Source organism: Balaenoptera musculus, chromosome 3 (assembly GCF_009873245.2).
Source record: "Balaenoptera musculus isolate JJ_BM4_2016_0621 chromosome 3, mBalMus1.pri.v3, whole genome shotgun sequence".
Taxonomy (NCBI): Eukaryota; Metazoa; Chordata; class Mammalia; order Artiodactyla; family Balaenopteridae; genus Balaenoptera; species Balaenoptera musculus.
In genome coordinates, this window is record NC_045787.1 from 32,831,232 (window position 1) to 32,844,162 (window position 12,931).

The 12,931-nt window shown below is 41.3% G+C and overlaps 1 protein-coding gene across 1 annotated transcript in view; it reads right to left on the reverse strand.

Moving 5' to 3' along the window:
- Window positions 1-10,562: 10,562 nt before the first annotated feature.
- The window catches only part of MROH2B (maestro heat like repeat family member 2B), a 61,027-nt gene continuing 58,658 nt past the window's right edge, over window positions 10,563-12,931 (reverse strand). Inside the window, exons 40-42 of the mRNA XM_036847257.1 lie at window positions 12,480-12,582; window positions 11,374-11,439; window positions 10,563-10,901 (exon numbers count right to left, since the gene is read on the reverse strand). Of these exons, the coding sequence (XP_036703152.1) occupies window positions 10,795-10,901; window positions 11,374-11,439; window positions 12,480-12,582 (276 nt within the window). The 3' untranslated portion in view covers window positions 10,563-10,794. The remainder of the gene's footprint in view (window positions 10,902-11,373; window positions 11,440-12,479; window positions 12,583-12,931) is intronic.

Below are 12,931 nucleotides of genomic sequence, written 5' to 3' on the forward strand. Positions count from 1 at the left end.
GACAGCTGCTTTCTTGCTGTATCTTCACATGGTGGAAAGAGAGGGAGCTCTGGTCTCTTCCTCTTATAAGAGCACTAATCCTATCATGGGGGTGCTACCCTTATGACCTCTGACCTCTTCTAAACCTAATTACCTCCCAAAGGTTCCATCTCCAAATACCATCACCTTGGGGATTAAGGCTTCAACATATGAATTTTGAGGGGACACATTTAGCCCATAGAAGGGACCATAAATTACTGTAATTTATTGGTCAAGCCTGTTGCTTCATCCAGTGGGTTGGTGAGGAATCTTATCTCACGAGCTTGCCCTTTGGCAATCTTGGCAAATAATGGAAAGAAAGCAAAGTAAATTTATGGAATGTGATATATTCTCTCTACATATTCTAGGAGACATTTTTCTCTCACATTATAATGACAGCGTTTTAAATGCCTAATACAAGTCCCAAGCAACTCAGGCTAGGATATACCATCTCTTCTGAGAAGGAACATTGGAACTCAGTCTTGGGCTGTGGATTGCAAAGACACAAATGCAGGAAAAGAGCAACATTAATATTTAAACCTAAACCTGCTGGGAGCACTTTACCTATATTAACTCATTCAATCGGCTCAAGGACACTAGGAATAAGTACTATTATTAGCCTCGTTTTACAAATGAGGAAATGGAGGCATAGAGAAGCTAAGTAAGTGATTTACCCAACTTCACACAGATAACAAATGGAGGAAACAGGATTCAAATCCAAGCCCTTTGGTTCAGTAGATCATACTCTTAACCACTATTCTGATATGTTGAAGATGGTAATAGCACTTCTCATTGATAGAGGACGTTAACAGGTTCTAAATTTTTTGCAATACTTTGTCCTATTCAAAATAAGCCAACATTCAAGATAAGATTTGGTTACTGAAATAAAAATACAGTAGTTAATTTCCATAACTTTTCAGAAAGATTCAGCTGTATAAATATGATGAATTTCTCAAACTGATATTTTAAAATGGATTGAAATAAATTTTTAAAGCTCTAATGCTCCATGAATCTAGTGTGTGTGTGTGTGTGTGTGTGTGTGTGTGTGTGTGTGTGTGTGTGTGTGTGTGTGTTTGAATGGGTCTGGGGTATACTCACCTAGGAATGAGACTGCCAAGATTTTGATCTTGAGGATATGGAGCTTTAATAAACACTGGCTTGTTCTTTATTGAATAACATTTAATTCTCTAAATATTTTGGAGATTTCAAGATATCTTCCTGTTATTGATTCAGTTCAATAGTTCAATTCTACTGTGATTAGAGAACGTACTTTGTACAATTTCAATCCTTTTAAATTTGTAGGGATTTGTTTTATGGCCCAGAATATGGTCTATTTTGGTGAATGTTCCAGGTGCACTTGCAAAGTAGTTGCTTTCTGTTGTTCAGTGGGGTGTTCCACACTGTTAATAAGTTCAGCTTGGTAGTGTTGTTCAAGTCTTCTGTATCCTTATTGATCTTCAGACTGCTTTTCTATCAGTTATTGAGAGTATTGAAATCTCTAACTTTTGTGTGGATTTAGGTGCATAAACTTTTAGGATTATTATGTCCTCTTGATAAATTGACCCATTTGTTGCCAGTCAAATGTCTCTTTGATATATTCTTTGTTTTGAAGTCTACTTTGTCTGGTATTACATAGCTACTTCAGTTTTCATTTGATTTTAGAAGTAATGTATATAAATATTGTACATATAAGTAGAGTGTATTAGTTAGGGTTCTTCAGAGAACCCTATAATTATATATATATAATTTATTACAAGGAATCGGCTCATGTGATTATGAAAGCTAAGAAGTCCTATGATCTCCCATTGCAAGCTACAGACCCAGAAAACCCCTGGTGTAAATTCCGGTTCAACTCTGAAGGCCTGAGAACTAGGAGTGCCAATGGTTTAAGCCTCATTCCAAGGTCAGGAGGAGACCAGTCTCAGCTCAAGCAATTAGGTAGAGAGAGAGAGAGAATTCAAACTTCCTCTGCTTTTTGTTCTATTTGGGTCTTCGATGGATTGACTGATCCTCACCTACACTGGGGATGGCAATCTGCTTTACTCAGTCCACCAATTCAAATGTCAATCTCTTCTGGAAACACCCTCACAGACACACTCAGAAAAAATGTTTAACTAGATATCTGGGCATCCTACAGCCCAGTCAAGTTGACGCAGAAAATTAATCATCTCAAGTCTACCACTTATTAACTTGGCTTAACTTATTAACCCCCATACACATCTCTATAAACCATACTTAATCTCCAAATAAAGATAATAATAAGGTCAGAATTCCATCTCACATGATACAACTATCTTACATACAACTGAAAACATACTAACCTTTCCCCAGAAGAGGAGGTAGAGAACTTGAGGGATGTTTACACTTCCCCTTGATATCCTGTAACTTAAATACTATGATATAAAATGAACAATACTTAAATACTATGATATAAAGTAAGTAATCTTATGTTGCATAATAAGGAAATAAGAGAGGAAAGAAAATAAATGATATTTGCTTAATATACACACACAAATTCATAACAAAATAAAGAGGAAATATTCAGGACAATTACAGTCCTCATTTCTACAACTGGTCATGTGGTTGTAGCTGGTATTTTAACTCTCTTCTTCAGCTACCAAATCTGTATTCCCTTTGCCTTCAGCAAGCACCTCAGCTATTTGTGGTTCTTTACATGATGCAGTGACCCACACCTTCATTCCTGAATGGTCTGGGCCATTAGTAGTCCTGCCTGGATTGGGATTTTGTTGTTTTCCATTGACCTTAATCACAGGGCATGGTATCACTAAGAGAGGCCCTAAAGGATCTCCTGTACCCCAGACATGCTCTTCCTTACCTCCACTGTGGAGGAGTACTCCAATTTCTCCTCGGTAGTCAGGATCAGTCACTCCAGTCAGCCCAGTTACTTCCTTCCTTGCCTGTTGATTCAGAGACCTGAAGAGCCCAAAGCGGCCACGTGGCAGTCTTAACTTCCCATTCAATGGAATCATTTTTGTGTCTCCTGGTGGAAGCATTCACCCTCTGGAACTAAGACTCCTAGGCCATCAGAGCATAAGATCATGGGAGCAGAAAGCAAAAATTTTGCTAATGGATTACTAGGGATAATAACAGTGAGTGATGCCAGTGAGTGAGTGATGCCACTCCCATTTCCATCCCTTGGTTCTTGGATCTCTGAATAGTGGATGGGAGAAACAGCACTATACATTGGATGCTGATTCAGAGCATATACAATCTTCTGCAGATTCTTGCCCCAGCCCTGCAAGGTATTGCCACCTAGCTGGCACTGTAACTAAGTCTTCAAAAGACCAGTCCACTATCTTGTCAAGCCAGCTCTCTCAGGATGGTGAGGAACATGGTAACACCAGTGAATTCCATGAGCATGTGCCCAGTGCGGCACTTGCTGTGAAGTGAGTTCCTAGATTGGAAGCAATGATGTGTGGAATACCACGACAGTGGATAAGACATTCTGTAAGTCCACAGATGGTAGTTTTAGCAGAAGCTTTGGATGCAGAGAAGGCAAATCCATATGCACGCTTAGTGTCAATTTCAGTGAGAACAAAACACTACCCCTTCCATAATAGATGTTTTGTTCAATGTAATCAATGTGCCATCAGGTAGCTAGCTGATCACCCTGGGGAATGGTGGTATTGAGGACTCAGTGTTAGTCTCTGCTGCTGGCAGACTGGTCACTCAGTGGTGGCCGTGGCCAGGTCAGCCTTAGTGAGTGGAACTCCATGTTGCTGAGTCTAAGCATGACCTCTATCCCTGCCACGATGGCCACTTTGTTCATGAGCCCATTGGGTTATGATGGGAATGGCTGGGGAAAGAGGCTGACTGGTTCCACAGAACAAGTCATTCTCGCTACTTGATTATTAAAGCCCTCTGTTGCTGGGGTCACATTTTGGTGAATATTTACATGGGACACAAATATCTTCATATTTTTTGAAAATTCAGAGAGGTCTATCCATGTTCCTCTTCCTTATATTTTCTTGGCACCAATTTTCCAATCATGTCTTTCCAAGTCCCCGACCATCTAGCCAAATCATGGGACACAGCCCAGGAATCTGTATATAATCGCACGTCTGACTACTGCTCCTTCCAAGCAAAGTGCACAATGAGGTGCCCTGCTCAAAGTTCTGTCCACTGGGAGGATTTCCCTTCACTGCTGTTTTCAGAGAAGGGGCTGTAGTGTCACCGCTGTCTGCTCATGGGTTGTGGCTGCATGTTGTGCAGACCCGTCTGTAAGCCCGGCATGAGTTCCCTCTTCCTTTGTCAGCTGATCACGGTGCTCATCGTGTACCGTGGGGCCATAGGTGAACATGGGTGAGAGAAGGCAGTGTAGCCGGAGTAAGGATTATGGGCATTTGCATCACTTCTTCACATAACTTGCCAATCACATATACATCACTTCTATTCGATGATGGAGTGCCGCTGTGCATGCCCAAATTTCTGGCATGGTGGGTCAGATAACACCCTGTTCATGATGGGCAGCTCAGCTCACATGGTAACTTGGTGGCCCACAATTAAGTGTTCAGTCTCTACTAAGGCCTAGTAGCAAGCCAAATGTTGTTTCTTGAAAGAAGAGTAGTTACTTGCAGAGGATGGCAGGGTTTGGCTCCAAAATACTAAGGCCTGTTCCAGGACTTTTTAAAATTTTTTTGCTGTGAAGTGAGAGGCCCACTAGGCGTTGTGTTTTCTTGGTTGTAGGAGTGGCAGGATGCAACAATTTATCCTTCACTGTAGATGGGATGTCTCCACATGGCCCCACACCATTGGGCCCCTAGAAATTTCACTGAGATACTCTCAGTTTAGTCAGATTTATTTCCCAACCTCTAACATACAAATGTCTTACCAATAAGTCTAGAGTAGTTGCTATTTCTTGTTCACTAGGTCCAATCATCATGTCATCAATGCAATTGGTTGACATGATATTTCATAGAAGAGAAGGTTGATCTAGATTCCTATGAACTAAGTTATGCCATAAATCTCACTTAAACATATCGTGGTGTATGATCCTTTTAATATAATGTTGAACTTGATTTGCTAATATTTTGCTGAGGACTTTTGCATCTATATTCATCAGGGATATTGGTCTGTAACTTTCCTGTCTTGTAGCATCCTTGTCTGCTTTTGGAATCGGGGTAATGCAGGCCTCATAAAATGAGTTTGGAAGTGTTCTATGTTTTGGAAGCTTTTGAGAAAGATTGGTATTGACTCTCCTTTAAATGTTTGGTAGCATTCACCGGAGAAGACATCTGGCCCTAGACTTTTGTTTGTTGGGAGGTTTTTGATTACTGATTCAATCTCCTTACTAGTAATTGACCACCCTGTCATTTCTTTTTATAATAGTTCCTGAGTCCAAAAGTCTATCACCTACTGTCTGACTTACCAGTTTATCTACTCTGGTAATTACATGCTAAAATACTAAGTTAAGTTATTATTTTATTACCTTGTTCAAGAACTTCTTCTGGCTACCCAGTGTCTTCCAGATATAGTGTAACCTGATTTGTCATTCAATATTTGGCCCTTTGCTATTTAGCCGTCTTCATCTCTTAGTAACACATTTCTGCTATTGTCATGGGGCTCCATTCCATCCTCTATGGAAGTTACAGATTGGATAATGGCCCCACAGGCCTGTCTACCTCCATCCACAGGTCTGGCACATTCTCACCATCCCAGCCCTAAGCAGAGTCACTGAGGGTTGGATGTGGGGTAATTAATGACTTTCTTATAATTCCACTGGACTCAAGGTAAAGATAAATTTCAACTCCCCCATCTTTCCCAGAAAAATTTTAAATGTCCTGGTTAAACTGTCCTGCAGACTAATAAGCAATTCTCCAGGTTTCCCATTTTTAAGATTGAGCTTCTTTTTGACCAATGTTCAATTGAGGTGTTAGGGCATTGGTCAATTTAATCCTCAAGATTTACCTCCGTATATTTGGAGGAAGTGATAGGTAAGGTAGAAGGAAGGATTTCTTATCTTGTGTTTTTCGGTGGCTCCCAAATTGAAAAAGAAACTATGAGTCACATATATTTAGAAAATCGTGCTCTCCAAATTTATCTTGCTTTCAGGATAACCACATAATTCAATAAATAAAATCCAGGACCATGTGTCCAGAAGGAATACAAATAAGTAAGATTATTTTTTTGGATAAATAAAGTTTGACAGAGTAGAGGTAAGAAGTAAATGCCATTTCTCAGGTCATGACTTGGTGATTTTTATATGTACGCAAACACACATACATTTTTGTAATGAACCCCACTGTCTTTCCCTCATGTTGCTCGTGACTCTACCCATGTTTTCTACTGTCCCAGTCTTAGGGATACCTGCAGTAAATTAGAAAGAAAGAGAAATTCCAAGAAATGATAATTCCCAGACTGCAGCTATAGAAGATTGCTTGTCAGAGAGTTGCTTTCTGTCAGGGGTGTAGATCAAAGTTCCTGATTAGCTCACAGGATGCTACCATGTGTGACTGACACGCATTCTCTAGTTTTATACTTAGGTAATCTGAAGGAGAGTGGCAGGGTTGGGGACTAAATCAAGTGATAATAAAACACTTTTAGAAAATACTTTGCTGCAATCTTGGAGTCTCTTGAGGGCTCCAGAAGAAGTGCCTGGTCTTGATTTTAACTTTTAAAACTATGGCGGTAAGAGGACAATTCCAATGAAGCAATCCCCCTGGCTTCTTTCTTTGGAAGCCTATTTCTTTCTTCCCATCTGTGATTTTTTGTTTTCCTCTTTTCTGGTAAAACTGTCTTCTTAGCAAGGTCAGCCAAGCTAAACGTCCCTGATTTACCAGCAGAACACTGGCTCTCATTGTTGGGTTAAAGGGCAGAGCGCTGAATTGCAAAATAATGTGATTCAGAGCGCTTCAAAGTAGCGCTGGCCCATTAAGCAGTCTGTGAACATCGTTGAATCTCTATCCTAAAGTAAACACAAGTTGAAAAACGATTACATGTGCAAATAATAGTGAGGCAAGCAGCAGGAGTAACAATGAAAAACAAATCTGTAATTTCTTCACGAGTTCTTGAACATAATTTTTCTCTAGAACTCTCCTTCCCTAAGACCCTCAGTAAGTCTCTCTGCTCCAGGTAACATGGCTGTGTTTGAACCATAGAGATGAACCACGGAGGCCAGTGGAGGACTGACGGAAAGAGAGGCATCAAGGGGGGCGGGGGCAACTCTTTGAGAGCGGATGGTAGTGGTTGGGAGGGATTACGAGAAATAATTGTTGGGGAGAGCAAATAGGTCTAAATTTCCCCTGTCACACAGCCTGACTGTGGCTTATTCTGTATGATAAGACAGCAAGTAAGAAGGCTGCGATGGGGAATTGCAGTCAGTAAGCGGCCGCCAGAGCAGCTGAGCTGGGATCCTCTGACTAGAGGGGCCGCCTTGTCTACATCCTCTCCAGAAGGGCAGCAACGTTCGCCGAGCCAGGTACGTGGCCACGTGGGGTAGGATAATCAGCTGGCTTTATATGCCAGTCGCTGAGTTTATGTTAAAATTTGTGATTCTAATAATAAATTTGTTACTATATTAATCTTTACATTGTATAGTTAACATTTGCGTAAAAATGATTCTGTGCGAGGTTCCTAAGTGCTTTACTTGCACGTTAATACATTTAATCTTCACAATAGCACCTTGAGGTAGATAATTATGATCCCAATTTACCGATGTGGAAATTGAAGTACAGAGAGGTAAAATGATTTTCCCAAGTCACACAGCTAGTAAGGCGTGAAGCTGGAATATGATAAAAAGAGTCTCGGAAATTCTTGTCAGGGTGAATCCTTCTAAGATTAGGGTTTAGACAAAGATTTAGCTGTGATGCCCGTTTTTTGGGGCCATTCTACCTAATTTCCACCAATCAATGATAAGGAAGGCCCTGCTGGTTCTAGGATGGGTGGAGAGTAATAGTGGGGATGGATATATAAAGAAGTATCAGACAAGGTCTTGTGTCAGTGAATTTATACTTTTTGAGAACGTCCTATAGTTCTGGGTGGCTCAGCCCAAATTCTGTTACGACTCTTTGCCCCATGTTCTGATATCGTCTTGTGCAATACTGTAGCTACTAGCTACATATGGCTACTTAAACTTAAAATTAAAAGCTTAATTCCTCCGATGGACTAGCCACATTTCAAGTGTTCAGTTGCCACACGTGGCTAGTGGCCACCATATTGGCCAGTGCAGATATAGAACATTTCCGTCATTGCAGAAAGTTCTATTGGAAATGTCATTTGACTTAACCCGCCAAAGAGGTCAACTAAACCCGCGTCTCTTGCCTTCTTTTTCTTGCTCTGTTTCATGTATATTATGCTTGGGAATAGCTTCTGACTCAATTAAGAATTTAATCAAAGCCATTACCCAGAAAATACACCTATGCAATTATGCACAGAAATTTGCATACGACTTTGAGTGGAATCACACTTTCTGTGTAATAGTTATCCACTGGTGCGTAGCAAATTACCTTAAAGCTTAGTGCCTTAAGACAACATGGATTTATTATCTCATACAGTTTTGTGGTTCAGGAATTCAGGAGTGGTTTAGCTTAGTGATTCCGGCTCAGGACTCCCGTTAGATTGCACTGGGGTTGCTTGATTTAGCAAATAAAAATATAAGATGCTCAGTTAAAATTGAATTTTAGAAAAATGATAAATAATTCATTAGTAGAAGTGTGTCCCATGCAATAATCAGGACATACTTTTACTAAAAAAATTACTCATCGTTCACCTGAAATTCAAATTTAATTGGGCAGTCCGTCTTTTATCCCATAGTCCAGTCAGTGTGTCAATTGAGGCTTCAATCATCTGAAGGCTTTACCCGGGGCTCCTGGATCCATTTCCAAGATGGCTCATTAACGAGCCTAGTAAGTTAGCTCTGGTTGTTTGCAGGAGGCATCAATTCTTGGCCACATGGACCTCTTTTTGGGCTGCTTGAGTGTCCTTATGTTGGCAGCTGGCTTCCCCCAGAGTGAGTGATTCAAGAGAGTGCAATACGATTTATGACCTTGGCTTGGAAGTCACACTCTGTTATTTCTGAACTATTGTATTGATTGCACAGGGCATTTCTGTTCACTGTGGGAGGGGGGTGCATAACCATCAGGAGGAAGGAATCATGGAGCCATCTTGGAGGATGGCTCCATCCTCTGGAATTTCTACACAGATGTCATAGAGTATAAGCTCCATGAGGGTAGAATTTTTCTATTTTTTTCCTCACAGTTGTAGCCCCAGTGGCTGTAACAGTGCCTTGTAAATTATAGGCAGTCAACAAATATTTGTTAAGTGAATGAATAAATGGGACTCTGGCCTAAAATCTCTGACCTAAAAGATTCCTTTGGTTCTTAAAATGTTTTGTAGAAACAGAAGATGCTTTCCCAAAGAGCTTGGGGATGAAGGGGTTAGAATACAGGTGACAGGGATTTATAAAGAGGAACATCAGTTTAATAAGTTGCCACTGTTTGAGTAAAGCATCCTAGAACTTGTTTGGAAAACTGGGGATCTTTGAAGAATGCACTAACCATTCTGTCTCTAGACTGCTGTTCTAATCTACAGATCCTGGACTTGAGCTGCAACATTTTCAGCCTGCAGCCAACCCTGCTTACTTCAGACTGGCCTCCACAATCCCAACTGGCCAGAGCCAACTCCTTAATATCCTGTTACTGTTTGTCCTGAATTCAGTGGTTTTTGTATACTGACAGACTCCTGGTTTTTCTCAAGTCTGAAGTTAAGGGGAGATTCTGTCAGCAGCCAAGGACCTCTCTGTTTGGTCCTGAACAGGTTTTTTCCTCCAGTTGCGTGGCTTGTCCCTATACTTGTGCTACTAAATGTATAAAGGTATATAGTTATGCCACCCCTTAGATTTTCTCTGATTATTTAACGTGCAATGTTAAATACATTGCACCCTTAAAGCTGTCTGTCCATTTATCTTTATTTCAAAAATCTGAACAAAGGGCCAGCATATACTTGAGTTCAGTGTTTGAAATTTAAATGTCAATAAGATAAAAATAATAGCAAAAAAATAATGTTGCTCATGAATGATCCTGATAGTGGTGGTGTTAAATGAGTCCCAGGCTCTGTGTTAGAAACTTCTTTGTCTGTACATGATTTCCTGTATGTAACCTTTCAGGTGTGCATTGTGAAAAAAGAGTGAAGAGTTATTATTCAGATGCTACGAAGGTCAACACACGCGCCCCTGCATACACACAGTTCAAAGGGATCAATGTTCTAGGATAAAAATGGAAAGGAAACTATGAGATTTAGTAGAATGTCAGAAAGGGGCTTTTGTAGAAAAGTACCTGGCACAGTCTCGACACATAAATTACAACTTAAGAACAGACAGGTTAAAGTTTGTCGTAAGACTATTTTTTAGAGAGAAAAGAGTGTGAGTAGTAAGCCAAAGCTGGCAAAGATATGAGACAAAAGGGCTCCGTGTGGAGAATAGCAGTGGTTCTCTTCTTAATGGTGACAGAATTGTTTCATGTTCTGTCAGTTTTTGATATCTGCTGGGATGTAAGCTTCCCAAGATAGAGGGCTGTCCTATACAAAGCCATGGGGCTGTCACCACTCAAATCACAAGTTATTCCTCAAGTGAATTGGTGGGCGTGGTTTTTGCTAACAGAAGCCACCAGGGAGAGCCTGGCGGGTAAGGAAGATACCACCACTTCAACATCCCCACGCTGGGTGCCATCTCTTTCCTCAAGATGTTGCAAGTTTGTGAGTTATGAGGATGAAGACAGGAGTCAGTTACAGAAAAAGCCTAGCGGTTTATTTCCTGATGGTTTACAGATGGATGCTCATCTCTTTGCACCTTCTCAAGAGGGTCTGCAAGGCAGCTTCAGCTACTCTCTGGACACTGATGCAGGGGTCTTGTCGAAGTGCTTGGAGCCCTGAAATGGAGAGAATAGCAATGTCCAGTGAATGAAGAAAGCCAAGGCCCAAGCTGTGCAGCACAGGAGGGCTACCACTGAGGGTCAGTGCTGGGCGGGGCTCAGGCCCCCATGCTCACGTTTTACCCTGAGAGGTAGGATTTGGATCCACAAATTGAGCATCTATTTTAACACTGAAATAAGGGAAGAGAAGATCCTGACCTTGTGAGCAGTAGGTTTATAAACATTTGGAAAATCGAAGTCTGTTGGGAATGATGCCTGCAATGGGATGGAGCTGGGGGTCACCTTACACTCTGGAGAAATTCCAGTATCTGGGGAGCACCAGAGACGATTGATAATGGGGTGCACTACGATTTTACACTATGATTTTACACTACAATTTTACGGCTGACATGGGACTTGGAGCAGCATTAGTTTCTCTTTCTCTAAGAATATAACAGTGCTCTGGGCAGAAACTAGGGTTGGTACTCACGTGTGGTCAGCTGTTCTCTGTCTATTAACTCCATATATTGGTAGGTCAAATTGAGAACAATGGCATCTAAAATCAACAGGAGAGAAAGTTAACTGATTTCACTGTAGAGCAACAGGCCACGGAAAGCAGGTCGGGGCACAGTCTGCACCTGGTAAGAAGTTAAGTGATCTAGCTAGTGAATTCACAAGCTATAGACTCCCTTTGCACCCCCAGGATGATGTGAGGGTGATGTCTATGGGGTCTTGAGTGCCACGTCTGGAAGTGGTCACTCACCCACTATGTATTTGGGAAAACTCACACCGTGTCCTCCAGGGGGCGCCAGTTTTCAGGGTTTCAAACGTGAGTAAGCTATGGTCCCTGTCTTCCAAAAAGTTACAGTGTAGTAAGGGGGATCCTCTACATGATCCAATAAGGAATCCTTAGGTTTTAACTCAATCTTAAATGTGGCCAACCAAGTGGGCCTATTTGCTGGGGGCTGGATTAGTTGGAACGGGTTTCGTGATAAGACTTAGAATTTCCTAACAGAAGGATCCTCAGAGACTCACTTACTTTCCTCTTTTATTTTATAGATCAGGTAAAGAGGCAACACAGAGAAATTAAGTGACTTGTCCAGAATCACACAGCAGAGCCAAGGTCTGCTGGTCCCCATGCCCACACACTTTCCACTAGTATCACATCGCTGCTAAAGCCCTCAGCTCGAACTGAGCTTAGAAGGTTGACTATGGTTTATATTAAGGGATGATGCAAAGGAAAACACTTAGGCAGGGGCAGCAGGCTTGGATCAAAGACTTGGGGAAAAGAAGGAGCAATGACTTGGAACCAGAAGAAGCGTGAAGGACCCAGTAGGGAGAATGGTCTGATGGAAAGAAAGTGAGTGTTGGCAATTCAGAAGCTGTTACTGTAAGTTTGCAAAGAGAACAGGTTCTTTTGAGGGAAGATGTTGTAAGACGTAAAATGAATTCTTTCTGGCTTTCTTGTTTTTCTTTTTTTTTTTTTTTTTGGTCTTCCCAGTCATATCGGCATTCACGCTGGGGTAGCTTCCAGGCAAAGCAAAACTGGCTGGCAAAGAGCAGACCTGTGAGTGGAGAGCGTGGACGTGCCCTCACCTGTGAGTTTGGTGGCCGCGCTCCTGATCATCTCCCAGCTGCTGCTGAAGAAGGTGAGTGAGTGTGTGTGGAGGATCCACAGGATTTCTTGGTTTTTCTTTGCCTGGAAGAGATGTGTGTTACAGAGAGGGCAACTGAAAGGGGTAGGGGGGTAGGGGAGGGAAGGACTGGAAGTTTGGGGTAGCTGATGCAAACTATTATATATAGGATGGATAAACAACAAGGTCCTACTATATAGCACAGGGAACTATATCCAATATCCTGTGATAAACCATAATAGAAAAGAATATGAAAAGAATATATATGTGTATAATTGAGTCACTTTGCTGTACAGCAGAAATTAACACAATATTGTTAAATATAGTTGTATACTTCAATAAAATTAAAAAAAAAAAAAGAGGGCAACTGAGAAGCGACACTTTACGAAATTCAGCATCCCATAGGCCCTAAGA